The sequence below is a fragment of the Bos grunniens genome, chromosome 4, assembly GCF_055505025.1.
Source record: "Bos grunniens cultivar Pamir isolate PY7600 chromosome 4, Bosgru_T2T1.0, whole genome shotgun sequence".
In the NCBI taxonomy this organism is placed as follows: domain Eukaryota; kingdom Metazoa; phylum Chordata; class Mammalia; order Artiodactyla; family Bovidae; genus Bos; species Bos grunniens.
The window spans coordinates 96,216,241-96,237,682 of record NC_141168.1 but is presented as its reverse complement, the minus strand read 5'-3'; the positions used below and the strand labels follow the sequence as shown (position 1 = coordinate 96,237,682).

Below are 21,442 nucleotides of genomic sequence, written 5' to 3'. Positions count from 1 at the left end.
TTGACTTTTGAGTGTAATCATTTTGCAAACACTCATGTAGGTCAATGGTACTCATAATTTTTTTATGTCAGGTCATCATTTTAAATGTTCACATCTAAAATTAATCTACTAGTCCAAGAAAATGACTGAAAATGGTTACTTTTTAAATGTCATAGATTTGAGGCACTTAATTTGTTCAATACAAATACTGGCCTATAACCACCCACATCCAATAGACTGCATTTTAAATTCTAAAGCAAATGCTGAAAGTCGTGATCCAGTCACACAGAAATGAATAATAATGTAACTTATTTTCTTTCAGAAAACATGATGATAGAAATATCTAGAAAAAAGTACAATATAATACTAGAGGTAGGGCAAGGAAGATATTACTCTGTATTTAATGTCCAGTATATCATCCTAATACTTGCCTATCAATCTACAGAGCCAGACAGACATAATTTGACAACAGATATTTTATGATCTTGTAGCTATAATAAAATAATTACAGTTTTATAAGAATCTAATATGATTGAAAGTCTTGTAAAACTGACACCCCAAATCACTCCTTTTTGACATAATTTTGATTTTTTATAAAATATGCACTTGTATTCATTTAATAAATTTAAACAGAAGATACTCATACATTTATACTTTATATTACCTGCGTTAAAAACTAAAATTAGATTAATTTACTTTGATCTACTAACTGAAAAATAGGCAGTTTATACTTATTACTACGTTGCTTGGTGAACAATCAAAGGTAACTGAAGTGAAGTAATTCACAGTATTTATAGACTTTTTTTCAGAATGACCTGTTTGGTATAGATTGCTTTAAGTACAGTTGTAAAGTTTTGATTTCTAAGAGTTCCTCTGAAGGTGTGGCAGATGTTGGCTTTGATAATAATGCCAGAAAGCATAGCAGGTTCAAAGTTGCAAATATGCTGAACATATATAAAAGACAGTGTAATTTTCTATTAAACGTTGTTGTTTTCAATTGTTGATAAAGTGCAGTGGAAGTCTAAAGTCCGTAAATATTTGCTTCTAGACCCTTAAGCTTCTTGAGTTTGTGTATGCGTGTGTTCATGTGTTTTTGAGAGGCGAAGCGCATACAAATGCACACTGAAAAATGTTAACTATTACAGTTTCAGTATCATTATCATGGATGAAATTGGGGTTGTTTTTTAGTATTTTCCAGTGCTTAAAATTCCATTAGAATTTTGCATAGTCAGTACACACATACACATATACATACAATCTGTGAGCTGCAAGCACACAGAATTTTGGTTCTGATTTTGCCCTGGATTTATGTACTACATTCACTCTCAACTAGAAATACATACTAATTATACATTGTCTGACAAAATAAAAATGGCCTGTGTAATGCATGGTGTGAGTTTTGTCAAATATAATTTTAAAATTTGAAGTGTCAACATTATGTTAATTCAGTTTTTTTGGAAATATTGAAACATTAAAACTGTACTCTAAGCAATTAGAGATATATGTGTTAATAATGTCAGAATTACATTGACTTTCTACTTTGCTTTAATTTCTGCTAGATCAAGGTGCCCTTATAATAATATGAAATGAAATAGCTGTGAGCATAAATTATAAAAGACCAAATACAACATCATTCCAATAAAAAATGATACCTTGAACTTAAGTTTACTTAAAGAATCTAACAAATATTATCTAAAATAGTAAATTTGGCTATTTAAACTTTATTTTCAAAGACTGTACATATATTCAACAAGAAATTTAAAATATATTTCCTTTTAGACAGTGAAGGGTTGTTTCAAAATATCCCATCAAAGAAAAAGTTCATTCTAACTTTCCAATGATTCTACCCTTGGTGATGATTAATTGTATTTCCCATTCAAGATGTAATCTATTAATATTTTATGTATCTGATGAAAACTTTTGTTTTTCCAGAACTTTAATTATCAACTTCAGCATGAAAAAATAAACTTATTTTGTTATATGGTTATTTCCCACCAAAGGACGGTAGCAGTATTAATATAAACAATTTTCTTAAGAAAGTCATTATTAAAATAACTGAAGGGAGTCAGTTGTTAGATCTCACTTTCCTGATTTCTCCTTGATCAAAATAACATAGGCCTATATGAAAATTCAGTTTGTCCTAAGAAACTTAGGTGCGTTTTTTCAGTTGAAGAAGCATATGAAACAATCCATCATATAGGTTTCTCACTGCAGAAAGTACAAGGAACAGTAAGAGCCTCTAGTAAATTGCAAAAGCGTCCTTGGCTAACCTGCACTCAGAACTTATCCCAGAAAAGTTAGAGTGATATCAAATGCTGAGTCTATAAAAGGATGACTGCATTCTAAAAATGACTTGTTTTCTAATGAAGATGGAAGCCTTCTTGCTATAATTAACTTTTTCACTGTCTGAAGAGTGTCTCACTTAGGGTTAGTAAAAACCATTAAAAATGAATAATACTGCTGGCAACCTTTTTGGATAAAAACTATTTTGTGATGGGGCATTAGAAGTTCACCCTGACCTTGGAATGTAAACTTTGAGATAGAAGAACCCATTCCGTAGTCACACTTAAGAATAACTGATACCATTGCTGCAAAAGAACATGAAATATGCGGCTCAATCTCTGTCATTCATGCGAAATCTAAATTATTATAAAGGATAGACATTATCCAGTCTTTCAAAGCAGTATCTGGAATTATCTTCCAGGGCTCTTAAAACCAATGAGGCAAAGAAAAAATACGTAAATATTATATTAAATAAACGACAGCTTACAAAAAGATGGGACGCAGGTTGCGTCGTAGCTCCTGAAGAAAGCTCATACCCTCCTTATAAAGCATCTTTTAACAATGTCTTTAGGACAGAGACAGGTAAGGGCTTTGACAGTTGACTGCAAAGCTTTAGTTTCTCTGGATTGCTAAAGTTTAGTTGGCTGCCAGTGCCTTCAAGCATTCGCGTTTAGTTAAGATTTCCCTTTTGCTACGCGGTTCAAGATATCCTCGCGTACGTAGATCAGCGCCTCCTACGCACACCCACTTGTAGCAGCGCTACTCGGGTTGCTGTTAAGTTTCCCAGTCCTTGTTTCGGATAATACTCAACTGGAGGAGGATTTTACTTTCCACTTTTGAAACTCAGATTTTCTTTTTGGTTAGCATTACATGAATACAACTACAATAAAGAATCGTCTTTCGTCAAGGGTCTGAGCGTATATTTAGTTCCCATTCTCTGATACATTCCTTAAAATCCTCTGAATTCCTAGACAATATCTTCTTCCCCAAGAAAGAGAAATTTTACCATTTGGAATAGGGTGCTATTTAAAGAACTCTGAAATCAGAATTAAAAAAAAAAAAAACTAAAACTTTTCTCATGTGCTCTGCCAAGTTCCACTGCAAGTTCCAAATGTTGTGCAATAATTTGGAAATCCAGTTAACGATGGGAAAAATCGAGCCATTCAGAGTCGGGAAAAGTCAAGGAAAGGCACCCGCACGCACGCCCAGCGGACGCTGCATCCCAGGGCGCATTCCTCTCCCCATCGCTCAGATGGAAGGTCACGCTTCGCAATCGATTTCACATACTTGTCACTTGTCCTTTTTTTCTCAACCCTCTGGTAAACTAGTTTGAATCTTGGAGAGCTTAACGCAGTTGGCTGCAGTGCTGCCCTCGGAGAAACACGTGCCCCCAAATAAAAGGACCAAAGCAGCCTCGCCGAATTTGGCGGCGAGGAGCCAGAGAGGGAAAGACCTGTCCCATAACGCCCGCCGCCTCACTCTAGTGGGAGAATCTTCCCATCTCTCCGCCCCCTTTCGCCGAGGGTGCCCGGCGCGCCCTTACCTGAGCTATCGCTTTTCCTCTTGCTGCCACTTCTCTTCTCCGCCTCCGCGGGTGACAGCGCCTGGCGGCCGTAGTCCCCTGGCGGGCACGCGGCCCCGGTCGGGGTGCTGGAGCCTAAGCTGGAAGAGTTGGAACACAGGACCGGCGGGCTGCTTCCCAGCTCCGGGGGCCCTCCCGAGTCCGGCTGGAGGCAGAGGCTGTGCCGAGCCGCGCTCGGCGGGGAGGACATCTGCGGGAGGTGCCAGTTGGTTTGCAGAGCTTGGTGCTGCTGCTGCTGGTGGTGGTGGTGGTGATGGTGGTGGTGGTGGTGGTGCCCCCTGTGATGCTGGCTGGCAAACATGCCCTCCTCGTTGGGGTATCCCGCGATTATGCAAGACGAGGAAGAAGTGGAGAGCTCGGGGTAGGACATGTGGTCAGATCTTCCATGGAGGGCGAGAGAGGATTGGGAGAACGGGTGCAAGCCTTGCGCGGTGGCGTGAGGGCTGCGCAGGCAGCCAAAGAGCGGGTGTTCCATAGCATGCAAGTCTCGGGTTCCAGGCAGAAGACTTCACGACGGTTCCAAACGCCACCACCCTCGGTCACTTTTCACTGGAAACCGTGTGACTTTTCCCCCTCCCAAAGCAATAGCCGCCCGCGTTTCTGCAGAGCTCGGATAATCCCGGTCCTGAGCCCTAGCGGCCAGTCTCCTTTACATATAAACACTCGGACCTGGAGAAGCTTCCCTCTGAGCTACTCAGATGTCAAGAGTAGGAGAGGTTGAAGCCAAAAGAAGGTGGTCCCAGAGAACTGCTTTCAGGGGGAAACGGCTCTGAGAGGTTATAAATAGAGTGTAATGTGAGCTGGGGGCTGGCTTAGGAGCCCAGTGCTGACCACATGCAAACTCCCTCCAAAACTCCCGCTCAGTCCGCGCAGTGCGCTCCCAGTTCCACTTCCTATCGCCTGCTGGACGCATGCAGCGCGTCCACGCCCGCCCGCCGCTGCCAACAGCCTGGACTGCAAGCGGCGCGCAGGGCGCCTAAACCCGAACCCCGGCGGACAGCGGCTACCTTTCCCGCTCAGCCGGCCATGGCGCCCGCCAGCTCCAACCCCTCGCCCAGAGTCCAACCTGCTCACTTCTCTCATGAAAGGTGTCCTGTCAGTGTCACTTGGGCACTGTCACCTGCAGGAAAGCTTAGGGTGTGCCAAACTGTGGAGAAGCACGAAAGGAGTAGGATTAAGGAAAAGAATCAGAGCTAGTTTGGCGCGCACTCAGATTAAGGTTTTCCAAGTTAGCCTCAACTCCTGTCATGGGCTCAGTGGCGCTTCTAGCTTTTTATACAGCTGGTGTCTGTGGGTGGGTTGCTAGAGCGCTGAGACGCCAGATTCGAGGATACAGGAAAAGTTCCCCACCGGCAAGAAAGGGCCGTTCTCTGTGCCGCAAGGAACGAGACTTGGTAGGATGGAAGAAAGCATGGGGCCGTGACAGTCACAGATGTTCTGCTTCTGGCATCCTCGCCTGCGGTCCCAGGTGGGGTGTCTTCCCCTGCTCTCCTCAAATGTCCTCCCCCACACCGCCCTCGATTTCCGGGTCCCACTCCATTTCCTTGCCACTTGTCCGCCCAGAAAAACTTTTCCTGGATCAGGAGTATTCTAAAGCGATTTCATCCTAGTCACAAGCGATGTGTATATTGCATATACATTTCCAGTCCTCTCCCCCACCTCGTTTCCCTCCAGAAATCCATCTCTCTTCCGCTCAAAAAATCAATCAGTTAATTGCACCCCTTTCACTCCCACGCCGCCATGGTTCCATTTACCAAACAAATATTACACTTTGGTATCCCTTAAAGTTCGGATCTTCCTGGTTACAATTTTGCATCCTAGAAAATGACTTAGAAAACTTGCCACCGGTGAATTAATGCCAGCGACGGCTGGGCTTTGATACTGCCACATGCTCGAAGGGCGACACTGTCTGCTAGGGGCCAAGTCGTTTACATAAGGCACGCACGCTGGCCGCGCATAATGAGCTGCGGGAACAGTTGCACCCTGCCTGGGACTTGTCGCATCAGGAGAATATCGGCGCTCACCTATCCCTCCCGGGACCCCAAATGTGCCACCAGGAGCGTCGCCGTCTTACTTTGATTGTCTCAGGTGTCCAGACGACGGGGGTCATGTCTTGGAAGTTGTTAATGGGATTATTGGGGACAGCAAACTGGGCCAGGCATCTGGTTTGAATTAGGAAAATGTATTGATTAATCTTTGAGAAATGTCACCAAGGTAGAACATTTTTCCCTAGCCCTGTCCCTCAGGCTTCAGCCTGACCATCTCCTTTTTCTTTCAAGTATCCTGGAGAATAGTGGCTTTGCAATAAACCTTTACATCCGTGTGAAAGTTGAATTGTTTTCCAATGCTCAGAGGTGAGATGGGGTGGGAGTGATCAGGAATTCTGAGATTTGTTAGCGCTGCTTTCTTTAACGGAAATTGAGCCCTATTTTGAGGGAAATTAGTTTTGCAGACTTCGTTAAAAAAAAAAAAAAAGGTTAAAACTTTTGTTCACCAGCTGCTCAACTTTTCAGTCTGGGTTTGAGCTGGAACCTGCTGCAAGCGTTTGACGGTAAGGCTTTCTTTGCCGATATGTTTTGGGAATCTAATATTGTTTTAGACTTCGAAAGGGGGTGTTCTTCACGTTGCACGTTTTTAAGGGTTTTAAGCGCTCGCAGGATGGCGTCCAGGGCTTAGAGCTTAAGAATGTTTCTTCCTGCCACTCCCCAAGCCCTTGGCTCTTTAAGGATAAAAAAGGAAGGGATGTATTCTAATACCGTCGGAATATTTTTTGAATTTTCATTGTGTTTATGGTTTCAATATGTGCTCTGATATTAAAAGTTAAAGTACAAAGAGCAACACTAAACTTCCCAAACTTGGGTAGCTCCTCTATGGATTCTGGGTGAAAGCATTAAAGGCTTTATCCAAGAAAAATTTAGGCAAACACCTCCATAGACAGTCACTAGAAATATTTATATAATACTGTCTACTAAACGTATTGTGGAAAATGTCAGCCAGGACTAATTAAAGATACGCTTGAAAAAAAAAAAAAGATACACTTGATCTGCACACATCAATAAAAAATATCCATAAAGGTCCTTTTGGTTTGCATTACAGTGGTTTAGAGGGAGAGACACAATTAAGAAATGAATGGATTTGAATTTAACCAGTGTGTTTCAGGCAACCAGCAAATACACATAAGTTTTCATCTCCAGGAGCTACCACTTCTCCTTGAACCTGCCCTGTGATTGTGCTGGGTTTTTTTCTCACTCACTGTGTCAGATGTTAACAACATGTCCAGAAATTTCTCCACAACCTGCCTCAGTCAGTCAGCTGAGTGTAGGACTAAAAGTCTGGTAAAGGAAAATTAGAAAAGGTTAGAAATGAGACGAATCTCTTTGAAAGGCACACAATTAAAAGAAACCTAGCAGAAAAGGTCTTTTTAAGTGAAGACTCAAAACATCTATCAGTTAACATGAAGTCCTAATGTCTAATAGAAAGTATAAGGAAAATGTTATTTGGAAGAAAAAAGTGTGGTTCAAAGGAAAAAACAAGTGAAAAAGGAGGTCTGGATGCATTCCAGAATCAAATATGACTGGTCTGTTTTATCTGAATTTCTAAATATATGTTAATTATTCCATAAAGCTTTTTTTTTTTTTCAAAATTTTCATTCTTAGAACATTTGGAATAACAAAAAATATTAACTTACTATTTAGGCCATAGAGAATTTTTTTTAATGTAATAACATGAAAAATCCTCAGCATTTCCTATAATAGCTGTATCAGTGTCTACATCTATAAAAACCAACATTGAAAGATACTTTTTACCTCTAATGGCTACTTATAGGGAGAATGGTAAAAATCACCAAACTTAGTAGAGAATTTCAATAGCTTTCATTTAAAACTATGTACAGTATAGTATTTATCCTATATTTACAATACACTTGAATTTCTCTGAAAAACATTTAATATTTTATGCAAGATTTTGATATCAAGCATTCAACAAGAGGTTGAATATTTGAAAAATGTAAGCTGCTCATCTTTTGCAGGAAGCATCAAAATTATTTTAGACACGTCCTATGCTCTTTAAATTTCATAAGTGTGTATATCTATTATTTCTTCTGCTAAATGAAATGGTATTCAATAATAAAGGCAGAGGTATTTTTAAATTAAGAATGAGGAGAGAACTTAAGCAATCTGAAAAATTTATTTTTATACTTTAAGATTCACAAGGATTCTTTTGAGTTGCCATTTTTGTATGTTTGTGACATGAAGTATGATGGGACTAAAAAAACTTAAATTAAAATCCTTAGCTACAGATAGTATAAAACTTTATTTTGAATTTTACCTTCTGGATAAAATCACCTTGGTAACATATAGTCATGATATATGCATTTAAGTCCGGAAAATTACTTTGAAACCAGAATTTGTCTCTGAAAGTTTTGTTGAGAATATAAATATTATTTCTGTTATATTTCTCCAAGAAATAAAGGATTGGTTCTTTTGAAATGAAGAATTTTTAAAATATATTAAAATATGCTAAGTACCCAGTGATAATTTATGTGATTTATGATGCACTCCAGTTTTAGAAAACTTAAGAACTGCCTTTCTCCAGGAATTATGCACTATAAAATTTAAGGAACAGTTTGGCTACTGCATGTTATTTAGTGATTCTATGTATTTTACTGATTTTTAAAATAAGTTACTGTTCTTACACAACAGTAATTAGTGATTTCACAATAAAATCTGTTATATTTCTACATATACTACGAGATATGAGTACCTGTTCATTACTCTGAGAGTATGATAACATTGAACATATTTTGTTTTTCTATTTTCTATCTCTTCCTACATTTAGACTTATGATTTCTTTTAGAATTTGGTGGTTTTCTTCAAGTACCACGTAGTAAAAAATGTGCTGTAAAGTAGCATGGAATATAGATTGACTGATAATAGTAAATTTATAAGATTTGAGTAAAAATTCAAAATATATGCCATCTTCCCTAATGCCAGTTGCTTTCCATATACACTTCATGACATTCTAATTATCTTATTTGCAGGGGGGACAACAACTGCCTCTCAAGTTTCAAAAACTTCTTTTTGCCCACCTTAAATCAAATATTATTCAACAAAGTTAGTTTAAAATGATGCCTATGAGGAATAATTACATTCACTTCCTACATTTTCATTTGCACTCAAGTTGTACGTTATTTTTATTGATAAAGTATGCATCTTAAATTTTTGTAGTTGAAAACTGCCTCCTTTACATATCTAACTACATGATGTAGAGGCACAGGAATGCAAGACAGTTCCATAATGAAATGCTATATATTACATTATATATTCTATACCATCAAGCTCATAAGCATTAAATCTCTATCCATCCACATTTTAAGGAAAATAAACCATTTATTTCTCCCATGTCATAAAAAGCAATGCTATAGTTTTAAGTGGACTGAATTTAGAACAAGTTCATAAATCTTGGGGAACAAAAATTCAAACGAAACTAAACAGGCAAATTTTAGGTAAACCTTTAGTCTTCTGTTTCAGGTTTTCCGACTTGAAGAGTTTAACATGACTAATATAATTTTGGCGCCATGGTGGGTTATTCTTATGTGTTTTCGTCTTTCATGCATCAATTTGTAGCATGTTTTATTCTTAAAGTATTGCTTTCATTGTGAGCCTGGGTTTATAATTTGTATCACTAAAAAACTCTGTGTTTTAGTTGTGTTGGTATAGCTTCCCTAAAATATTTAGCTGCACACTCCAATTTTATATAATTCAGACTTGGCAGAGAAAGACTAGCTGCCTTTGATATCAACAGTTTTGTTTATATGAAAAAAGGGAAAATTCTTTGCTTACCAAACAAAATGGAAAGTGAAGGCCAAATACAAGATGTCTTACAACGAAATATTTTTAAGGGTTTAATATTAGTACTTTGATTCAGTTTAGATTCATAAACGATTTTAAGAAACGACCTGAGTATTTTCATACAATGTACTGAACATATGAAAATGGATCAAGACAAGAATGAAATGACTAAATGACGACTGTCTGCTAATGCCTCAGTTGACCTAAGAAATTAGAAGGATGATTGGAGGACAAAGTCAAGGGAAAATCAGAGATGATATTTAGCAGGGGAAAAGAGGGAGAAATAAGATATGCTTAAATATACAGAAAATAATTCTATGCTTGTAATTCATAAGCCACATACACCTATAATAATGGTAAAAGGATCCCAGGTGCATGTTTTAGTTTAACTGGAATTTTTAAAATGAGTAATCAGAAAGGTTTATGTTTAAACAAATAGATGCCACTTAGATTTTTGACAAAAGTAATAATAATAAAATACCACTTGAGAAAGAGTTTCAAGTAATTGCACAAGCATAATGTGAAATGTTGGTAGCAATGGAGTCAGTGCCTAGAAATGTGCAAGCTACTGAATGTCTGAGGTTCTGAATGATTGGTGCCTTCTCAGCTTAAAAATCTGTAACCCGAAACTCATTGTAATCCATCGTTTGCTAAATTCTATTTATTTTTAAAATGATATTTTTGCTAAGTTGGGGTAATAGTATATTGGAAGGGAATAAGCTGGATTTCAACAGCTTTTAGTGACTGAGCGGGGGGCAAAAAAAAGTATTGGGCTAACTGCATCCTAAAACACTTCAAAGTACAAGAGAACCCAGTAGAATAAAGCACAAACTACAACTCAGAAGGGATATCATCTCTGAGCCCCAGGGCTAGGTTAGGACAATTCCTTCTACCATCAGCTAACAGTTGATTTACCAGCAAGGAGACCAGTGGTCAAAGGAAAGCTTTTTGCATACTGCATGAGTGTCTAAGTACCAGTTGAAAACTCTTCAACACAGAGCAGCTATACAAGATAATACTCCCTGCTTGGAATTCATTTTGCATGAACCTTGGCTTATAACCTCAGAATTGCAGGTATTTCTTTGGTCAAATTTCTAAAGGTTAATTCTTGAAGGCATGAGTAATAATGGACAGGAAAATAGTCATGATTGAAAAAGTCAAAACAATCTTGGAAAACTTTCTGATAAAATACAGTAAATCTTAACTAGGGATCTTGAAAGTGGGCTGTGTGAGCAGTGGGAAACCTGAACAGTTCTTTTCTTTAATCTAGAGCACCTGTAGCAATCTGCAGCAGCATTTCTGCAATAACTTAAGAGGATTCCATGTGCAGGTTAGAGTAAGTGTCCATGAAGATATAGTCAATTTAAATAAATCTGACCCATTATCAATACAGTAACGCATCCACTTGCTGCAAACGACTTTATGAAAATTTCCCTGATATAGTAAATATAGAGAAATATAGCTCAACTCTGACTTTCTAGGATAACTGTTGCTTTTTTTTTTTTCTTTCAAACAGTTACCATCTGTGGGCCAGTAGTCCCTGTCAGTTGCTTATGAGATGCTTGGTTTCCTCCAAGTTTTGTTCTTAGTCACCTCCTGTATCCTGCATTATGCAGTTAATGATGTGATTCAATCAGAGTAAAAAGCTGACTTGCTTTGGATTATTAAGATCAGATTTTCTAAAGTACATGGCCTACCCATCATCCAATAGGCCCTGCCAAGGCAGATGGCTCAGGCCTAAGTGGCATCACTTGGAATTATTCTTCCAGTTTTGAAGATACGCACGTAACTATGAAACTCCACAAAAATCTCCACTGTTGTATGTGTGGTGACAAAGTTGAATGAGTATCTTTTAAAAATATATAAAGAAGCACATAGAGGCTTTTAAACATTACATGCTGTAAATCTGAGGTTGTTGAATTAGCTGTTGGTGTTCCTCTTTCTGTAATAATACTAAAGATTTGTCAATCCATGTAAATAGTTCTGTTATGAAGATATAATTTGTCTTAAATTTTAGCAATCACTATCATGGGGCATTTGTGACCAAATAGAACCAAATCTAACCCTTTGACTGCAAGGAAATCAAACCAGTCAATCCTAAAGGAAATCAACTCGAATATTCATTGGAAGGACTGATGCTGAAGCTGAAGCTCCAATACTTTGACCACCTGATGTGAAGAGCCTACTCATAGGAAAAGACCCTGACGCTGAGAAAGATTGAAAACAAAAGGAAAAGGGGATGGCAGAGGATGGGATAGTTAGATAACATCACCGACTCAGTGGACATGAATCTGAGCAAACTCTGGGAGATAGTGAAGGACAGGGAAGTCTGGCGTACTGCAGTCTGTGGGGTCACAAAGAGCTGGACATGACTTAGCGACTAAACAACAACAATATAACCTAGTCATGACTAAAACAAAAAAATGGGTTAGGTTCTTTTCACTGTAGTAGCAATTGCAGTGATCATAATTGCTAAATTTCAACTTCAGGTTAACAAGTCCCATATCAGTCTGTCTTTGAACAGATCATTGCCAATCCAGTTTCTCAAATCAGAAGCAGGAACCCATGCTTGACAAGCCCTCCATTCTCACCTGTCTATATGTAATCAGTCATCAGAGTCGTCTGACTATACTTCTTTAATATTCATTAACTTCACCCTTCTCTCCATCACCAATGCTGTTACCTTATTGGGGGGCTTCACTGTTCTTACTTGGATGACATGGAGCTCTCCATTGCAATATACTTACTAAGAGCATCACCACATCTCCAAAAGCCAGAAGGAGAATGGGTTTGAATCTTAAGTCTGTCATTTTCTGACTCTGTCAGTGCATTCATTTGTTAACTCAAAAGAATACTACAATGAATGAATTCAACGATATTGTGAGTGTGCCTAATACAATGCCTAGGAGGAGAAGGGGACGACAGAGGATGAGATGGCTGGATGGCATCACCAACTCGATGGACGTGAGTATGAGTGAACTCCGGGAGTTGGTGATGGACAGGGAGGCCTGGTGTGCTGCGATTCATGGGGTCACAGAGTCGGACACAACTGAGCGACTGAACTGAACTGAACATAAGCTTGATACACATGGAATAAATTTAAGCTAAATCTAGAGCTGCACTGTTAAATATAGCTTCCTGTGGTTATTGGGCATTTGAAATGTGTCTAGTCTAAATAAAGATGTGCTTCAAGATTAAAAGGCACATCAGATTTCAAAGACTTCACGTGAAATGAATAAACTTTCATACTGACTACATGTTAAGATGCTATTTGCTAGATATACTGGTCTAAATAAAGTATATTATTATAATCAATGTTCTTTTTCCTTTTTCAATGTAGCTACTAGAATATCTAAAATGACTAATGTGGCTTAAGTAAGATTTCTCTTGGACAGTGCTGATCTAGAGAATGTAATTTAACTTTTTTTTTCTTTTATTCTCTCTCTCACAAATAGGTACCAAATTACATATATATATATATATATATATATATATATATGCATGTATCTGTCAAAATGATGTAAGACCTGAAATCTCTCTGTAAGTTGATCCTCTTGACCCCATGATTAGGAGCTTCACAATGTGGTACCACACCTGGAAATCTCCAGAACAAGATCTCAAGGAAACACAGGAAATTCCTGGAGTGGCAAAACATCCTATTTGAAGATATTCAATTATTCCTCTGTGCATCAGGAGCATCGCCATGACTTAACTATTCATATGCTTGAAAGAGTTTGTTTAGCAAGAGCCTTTGCAGGAAAATAAAAAGAGCCAGCTATATTATTGATGATGGACTAGACAATGCCGTCATGGTGAGTTAACCTCTACATCTTATTCCCTGGGCAAAAGTTTAGTTCTTATTCCTACAAATTTTGATGTAAAATGGTGGGCTCTCCAGGCAGATACTAACCTCATGAATTAGACATCTCAACATGTTCCTCCAAAACAAAACTTCACAGCAGGGGAAGATGGAAGTGGAGGGTCACACACCTGGTCTTATATACTTGGATGCGAGGTGATACATGTCATTTTTACTTACAGCTTGTAGGCCAGAACAAAGCCTAACAGACCTGCAAGGGGCCTGGAAAAAATTCTGGAGCACATGGTGGACTGGTGAACAGTAAATGTGTCTGCCACATCAGGATTTGGTAGACTTCAAATTTGTTCCTTACAGGCCTAGTTCACACCACTAACTGTATATTCCTTGAGTCTTTCTGGAATCTTAGGGTAATGTTTTTCAAGTACAGTGTCTGGCACAAAGTACTCAATAAATATACTCAGCAGAACGCTTAGATCTGTAAGTTTCACTGTATCTTTGGGCTTTAGGACCCCTGTAGTTGCTGTATCAAATCAGGAAAGTGTAACTGTTGCATCTCTAACGGCAAAGAAAATTAACTGATAAAAATGCTCAGCCCAGCTTCAGTTGTATTTGGTTTTTATAGTTTTTGCTCTGTTTCTTTGTCCCAGAGCAGAAGTGCATACCTAACCTTCGTGGGAATTAGAACAAGAGTTGTGTCCACGCACAACGAGAGAGTGGTTCAAATTCTTGGCGGAATTTGTCTTCAAGTGTCTGCACTTGCGCTGGGACACCCATCTCTACATGTGAATTAGAGTCATTCCCTGTCAGATACTATGTTTTATTTTCAATCAGTACTGTCCATTCTGTAATGGTTCATTGCATAGACTTGAAGATGACATTTTGGGCTGTGTCTTGTATTTGTCACTTACTCGCACTTTGACTGTGGTCAGGTTAATTAACTTCTTGTGTCTAGGTTTTCTCATTTTTAAAGAAAGATGTTTATTTCTATAGTTTCATGTTGGCAAACTAGCAAGTCCATGTAAGTCTAGACTTAATACTAAGACTACTATATCAGTGAAAGATACTGTTATCATAGTGATAATTTTTATTATTGTCTATCCTAAAGATCTTATTCTGTCTAAAAAGAATACTTTAATAAAAGTATTCACTTATATATATGTATATATGTGTGTATATATATATTCATTCATCCATTTCCCCCTCAATTAACACTCTAATATCTTGAAACATCTTGACCTAGGACAAGATTCCATGCATGTTTGTTGAATGAGTAAATGATATACTAACAATGTAACTACTATCAACATTTTGTACATAAATGATCATACATTTAGTTTGCATGCATTTCACTTGACTTTTCACTTGCTTCAAAATATGATTTTAAAAAACCTCCTGGCATATAAAACCTAGATATTGGGGTGAGTGACAAAAAACTCTTCAGTATGGCCAAAAGAATTATTAAGTTCTAAGGAAGAAGCTATATAACATTGCTTAACTATAGTACTTTGGAATACACTTAGAGTAGTACTTGGCACATTTTATTTTAGGTTTTACTGCATCCAGACTTTGCTTTAAAGATAATTAATTTCACTTTAATAGCACATTTTTAGTGAAATAATAACAATTGGACAAATCCTACCTTCAAATATGTTGAAATATGCAGCCCCTTGAACTCCAAATAAATAGAGATTTTAACGGTGAAGAAAATCGTCCCCCAAATAACATTACAGAATTTAAAATTTAACATTTATGCATGACTTATGCTTCATTTATATATTAAGTGTATATAAAGTGTACTAAAAATAAGCTAATTATTACACAGGTAATGATCAGGACTCTATATTATCTATTCCTGAATAATGTCAGATAGCTATATTAGATATACATGAACCTAATTTTTTTATATGACTACCATTTCTATTATTTTTAATTGAATCTCTTCGTAGTTCCAGAAAGGTTTACTGGTGATTTACAGTCAAACTTGATATTAACAAAATAAATTAACACAAAGAAAGGAAAACTTCCTAGAGCAGTTGTTGCAGAACCCTAAATATCAGAAGGAACCTCTTTTTTTTAACAAAAGAAATTCATTATAGAACCAACTATCTGAAGTGAACAATGAGAAGCAGAGCAGTCATAATTGACTCAGATAAAGGGACTCTGGTACATGCCTACAGTTCTGCCTTCTCCTCACCTACCTGCCACAGGTTTATGAGTAGCATCTACAAAGAATGAAAGGAGCTAGGTACACAATCTGAAAACCACTAATCTCTCTCATGTATACAACCCACCTGGTAAAATGACCTCTGAAGTGCCATACCTGTGTTTTCCTGATCCACTGATGTATTCGATAGGCATACTCCTGGAGTAAATATTTGAGTCATATTATTTTCTTCTATTTTTGTCTTCAAGTGTCTAGTAACCAGCCCTTAAGATTTTCTATTAAAAATATGTATAGATTGTCAAACTATGCAACTGTAGAAATATTTTAGTGGAGAAGATTTTGATGTAATAACCCTGTACTTATCGAGAGTCAAAATTAAAAGAAAAAAGCTAGATGAGGGATATTTCCATAAGATCTGAACAGCACAATGTTATTAAGCAGAATCCAAAAAGGATCTAATCTGTACAGAACTCAGTGCCAGAAAAACAGATTGCCAGACTGAAAAGGGGGCAAATAACACAAAATTTTAAATTATCAAAGAAAAAATGCATGTGATCAAGAAATAGAAAATAGTGCAAGCTACTTTAATCAAAATGCAGGTTAAAGGATATGTTATTTTCCTCCTACCAAATTGACAAAGTTAAAGTCAAGTGGGCCTTAGAAAGCATCACTACGAACAAAGCTAGGAGGTGATGGAATTCAGGTGAGCTGTTTAAAATCCTGAAAGATGATGCTGTGAAAGTGCTGCACTCAATATGCCACCAAATTTGGAAAACTCAGCAGTGGCCACAGGACTGGAAAAGGTCCGTTTTCATTCCAATCCCAAAAAAGGCAATGCCAAAGAATGCTCAAACTACCGCACAATTGCACTCATCTCACACGCTAGTAAAGTAATGCTCAAAATTCTCCAAGCCAAGCTTCAGCAATACATGAACCGTGAACTTTCAGATGTACAAGCTGGTTTTAGAAAATGTAGAAGAACCAGAGATCAAATTGTCAACATCTGCTGGATCATGGAAAAAGCAAGAGAGTTCCAGAAAACCATCTATTTCTGCTTTATTGACTATGCCAAAGCCTTTAACTGTGTGGATCACGATAAACTGTGGAAAATTCTTCAAGAGATGGGAATACCAGACCACCTGACCTGCTCTTGAGAAACCTATATGCAGGTCAGGAAGCAACAGTTAGAACTGGACATGGAACAACAGACTGGTTCCAAATAGGAAAAGGAGTACGTCAAGGCTGTATATTGTCACCCTGCTTATTTAACTTCTATGTAGAGTACATCATGAGAAACGCTGGGCTGGAAGAAGCACAAGCTGGAATCAAGATTGCCAGGAGAAATAACAATAACTTCAGATATGCAGATGATACCACCCTTATGGCAAAAAGTGAAGAGGAACTAAAAAGCCTCTTGATGAAAGTGAAATAGGAGAGTGAAAAAGTTGGCTTAAAGCTCAACATTCAGAAAATGAAGATCATGGCATCTAGTCCCATCACTTCATGGGAAATAGATGGGGAAACAGTGGAAACAGTGTCAGACTTTATTTTTGGGGGCTCCAAAATCACTGCAGATGGTGACTGCAGCCATGAAATTAAAAGACGCGTACTCCTTGGAAGAAAAGTTATGGCCAACCTAGATAGCATATTGAAATGCAGAGACATTACTTTGCCAACAAAGGTCCGTCTAGTCAAGGCTGTGGTTTTTCCAGTAGTCATGTATGGATGTAAGAGTTGGACTGTGAAGAAAGCTGAGCGCCAAAGAATGATGCTTTTGAACTGTGGTGCTGGAGAAGACTCTTGAGAATCCCTTGGACTGCAAGGAGATCCAACCAGTCCATTCTGATGGAGATCAGCCCTGGGATTTCTTTGGAGGGAATGATGCTAAAGCTGAAACTCCAGTACTTTGGCCACCTCATGTGAAGAGTTGACTCATTGGAAAAGACTGTGATGCTGGGAGGGATTCGTGGCAGGAGGAGAAGGGGACGACAGAGGATGAGATGGCTGGATGGCATCACCAACTCGATGAATGTGAGTCTGAGTGAACTCTAGGAGTTGGTGATGGACAGGGAGGCCTGACGTGCTGCGATTCATGGGGTCGCAAAAAGTCGGACACAACTGAGCGACTGAACTGAACTGAACTGAACTGAAAAATCAAGTTATTGTGACAAAGGATTTAAGAAAATAATGACACATACACTATGGGTAAGAGTATAATTAAAACAGATTACCAAGGCAAAATCAGCATCAAATGTTAACTTTTGATTTGAAAATTTCAGATAATTATACAAAGGAAATAATCACAAATATCAAAAAGTTTGTGTGAAATTATCTGAAGTGATATTCATTATATGAAAAATGTATATCTAATAATAAAATTGATCAAATGCTTTCTGTTAAATCATTATGAAAAATATAGTTTAACTATTAAAAATCATGTTCTAAAGTAACAAGAATACAGAAAATCAGTTATAATTCTAAGAGAAAAAGCAGGCTACAAACATATGACAATCCAAAAACAATCATAACATACATCTTTTGTTTTGTATATTTTATATATTTTTTATGTATATTATTTTCTTTCACTCACTATGTATGTTGTAAATTCACATATACATGATATCATTCAGTCAGTCATCAGTTCAGTCGCTCAGTCATGTCCAACTCTGTGACTCCATGGACTGCAGCATGCAAGGCTTCCCTGTCCAACACCAACTCCTGGAGCTTGCTCAAACTTATGTCCATCGTGTCTGTGATGCTATCCAACCATCTCATCCTCCGTTGTCCCCTTCTCCCGCCTTCAATCATTCCTAGCATCAGGGACTTATCCAAGGAGTCAGTTCTTCACATCAGGTGGCCAGGGTATTGGAGCTTCAGCTTCAGCATCAGTTCTTCCAGTGAATATTCAGGACTGATTTCCTTTAGGATGGGTGGGTTGGATCTCCTTGCAGTCCAAGGGACTCTCAAGCCTTCTCCAACACCACAGTTTAAAAGCATTAGTTCTTCAGTGCTCAGCTTTCATTATAGTTCAACTCTCACATCTATACATGACTACTGGCAAAACCATAGCCTTGACTAGACGGACCTTTTTTGGCTAAGTAATGTCTCTGATTTTTAATATGCAGTCTAGCTTGATCATAGCTTTTCCTCCAAGGAGCAAGCATCTTTTAATTTCATGGCTGCAGTCACCATCTGCAGTGATTTTGGAGCCCCAAAAAAGTCTGTCACTATTTCCATTGTTTTCCCATCTATTTGCCATGAAGTGATGGGACTGGATGCCATGATCTTTGTTTTTTTAATGTTGAGTTTTAAGCCAACTTTTTCACTCTCTTCTTTCACTTTCATCAAGAGGCTCTTTCATTCTTCTTCCCTTTCTGCCATAAGGGTGGTGTCATCTGCGTATCTGAGGTTATTGATATTTCTCCCGGCAATCTTGATTCCAGCTTGTGCCTCATCCAGCCTGGCATTTTGCATGATGTACTCTGCATATGAGTTAAATAAGCAGGGTGACAATGGACAGCCTTGACATACTCCTTTCCCAATTTGGAACCAGTTGTTCCATGTCCAGTTCTAACTGTTGCTTCTTTATCTGCATACAGATTTCTCAGGAGGCAGGTAAGGTGGTCTGGTATTCCCATCTCTTGAAGAATTTTCCACAGCTTGTGATCTATACAGTCAAAAGCTTTGGTGTACTCAGTAAAGCAGAAGTAGATATTTTTCCAGAATTCTCTTGCATTTTCAATGATCCAGTCGATGTTGGCAATTTGATCTCTGGTTTCTCTGCCTTTTCTATATCAAGCTTGAAAACCTGGAAATTCATGGTTCACGTACTGTTAAAGCCTGGCTTGGAGAATTTCAAGCATTACTTTGCTAGTGTGTGAGATGAGTGCAATTGTGCGGTAGTTTGAGCATTCTTTGGCATTGCCTTTTTTTGGGATTGGAATGAAAACTTATCTTTTCCAGTGCTGTGGCCACTGCTGAGTTTTCCAAACTTCCTGGCATATTGAGTGCAACACTTTAATAGCATTATCTCTTAGGATCTGTAATAGCTCAACTAATTCCATCACCTCTACTAGCTTTGTTCTTAGTGATGCTTCCTAAGGGCCACTTGACTTCACATTCCGGGATATCTAGCTCTAGATGAATGAGCACACCATCGTGGTTATCTGGGTCATTAAGATACTTTTGTATAGTTCTTCTGTGTATTCTGTGTATTCACCTCTTCTTAATATCTTCTGCTTCTTTTAGGTTCAAACCATTTCTGTCCTTTATTGTGCCCATCTTTGCATGAAATGTTCCCTTGGTATCTCTAATTTCTTGGAAGAGATCTCTAGTCTTTCCCACTCTGTTGTTTCCCTCTATTTCTTTGCATTCATCACTTAGGAAGTCTTTCCTATCTCTCCTTGTTATTCTTTGAAACTCTACATTAAAATGGGTATATCTTCCCTTTTCTCCTTGCCTTTCACTTCCTTTCTCAGCTATTTGTAAGGCCTCTTCAAACAACCATTTTGCCTTTTGGCATTTCTTTTTCTTGGGGATTGTCTTGATCACTGCTTCCTATACAATGTCAAGAACCTCTGTCCATAGTTTTTCAGGCACTCTGTTAGATCTAATCCCTTTAATCTATTTGTCACTTCCACTGTTTAATTGTAAGGGATTTGATTTAGGTCATACCTGAATGGTCTAGTGGTTTTCCCTGCTTTCTTCAATTTAAGTCTGAATTTGGCAATAAGGAGTTCATGATCTGAGCCACAGTCAGCTCCTGGTCTTGTTTGTGCTGACTGTATAGAGCTTCTCCACCTTTGCGGGAAAGAATATAACAGTCTGATTTCGATATTGACTATCTGGTGATGTCCATGTGTAGAGTCTTCTCTTGTGTTGTTGGAAGAGAATGTTTGCTATGAAACAGTGCGTTTTCTTGGCAAAACTCTGTTAGCCTTTGCCCTGCTTCATTTTATATTCCAAGGCCAAATCTTCCTGTTACTCCAGGTATCTCTTAACTTCCTACTTTGGTATCAATAGGTATACTCAAAATGATAGCAGTTTAATGAATTATTTCTGGTTGGTGAGATTAGTAGGTATTTGTATTATTTCTTCAGATGTTTCCAAGTTTTTTAGTAATTTTGTGTAATGAAGGTATGTCACTTTTATAATCAAGAAAACATTATTATTTCTATACAATTAAAAGATGTCTTATGAAGTAGAAAAAGTCTCTGGTTTGAGAGTGCCGAATCCTAACCACTAGACCACCAGGGACAATGAAAAAGTCTCTGTGGTTTGAATAAACTTTTTTATTCAAGAAATGCATAGAAATAATTATGTAATTATTGACTGGCTAGAAGCTTGTGTCAAATACAATGATTATCTTTGCTATGTCATTCCTTAGAAACTACTGTTCCTCATTCTAAATAGCATCCATCACTCTAAAACTGTTTTATCTCCAATTTAGAGCTACTAATCTGAATCAACTCAAATGTGAAAAGATTCAGTTGTCTGCCTCTACAGTACAGTGAAGCATATGGAACGCATTACACCGGAGACCGAGAGTTCACACCGGCTGCATGGCAGTGTCTGGAGTATAAGCCAAGGTGTTGTCTTGGACAAATATAGTTCTTAATGGTTTGAGTTATAGTAAATTTGAAACCGATTCTTCTCCAATGTGTGAAAACAGAGATTGAGTTAGGGAATTTTTTTTTCTTTTTTTGGCAATGGCAATGTTTAATCTTTAGTGGGGGTCAGAACAGTAGAAGGTGTTCTCATATTAA

At 38.0% G+C, this 21,442-nt stretch overlaps 1 protein-coding gene and 1 long non-coding RNA gene across 4 annotated transcripts in view; one reads left to right on the top strand and one right to left on the bottom strand.

Annotated features, from left to right (window-relative positions):
* Positions 1 to 4,547, bottom strand: part of MEOX2 (mesenchyme homeobox 2) — a 75,586-nt gene extending 71,039 nt beyond the window's left edge. The window contains exon 1 of the mRNA XM_086397595.1: positions 3,806 to 4,547. Coding sequence (XP_086253721.1) covers positions 3,806 to 4,319 — 514 coding nt within the window. The 5' untranslated portion in view covers positions 4,320 to 4,547. The remainder of the gene's footprint in view (positions 1 to 3,805) is intronic.
* A 151-nt stretch (positions 4,548 to 4,698) lies between these two features.
* On the top strand, positions 4,699 to 18,067 carry LOC147374563 (uncharacterized). 3 transcript variants are annotated; one of them, XR_015162912.1, is made up of 3 exons: positions 4,699 to 6,395; positions 13,149 to 13,505; positions 14,166 to 18,067. It is a non-coding gene; the product is annotated as an uncharacterized LOC147374563 (long non-coding RNA). The 3 variants fall into 3 exon arrangements; XR_015162910.1 differs by having other exon boundaries at positions 14,161 to 18,067; XR_015162911.1 differs by having other exon boundaries at positions 6,328 to 6,395; positions 13,264 to 13,505; positions 14,161 to 18,067.
* Positions 18,068 to 21,442: the final 3,375 nt, after the last annotated feature.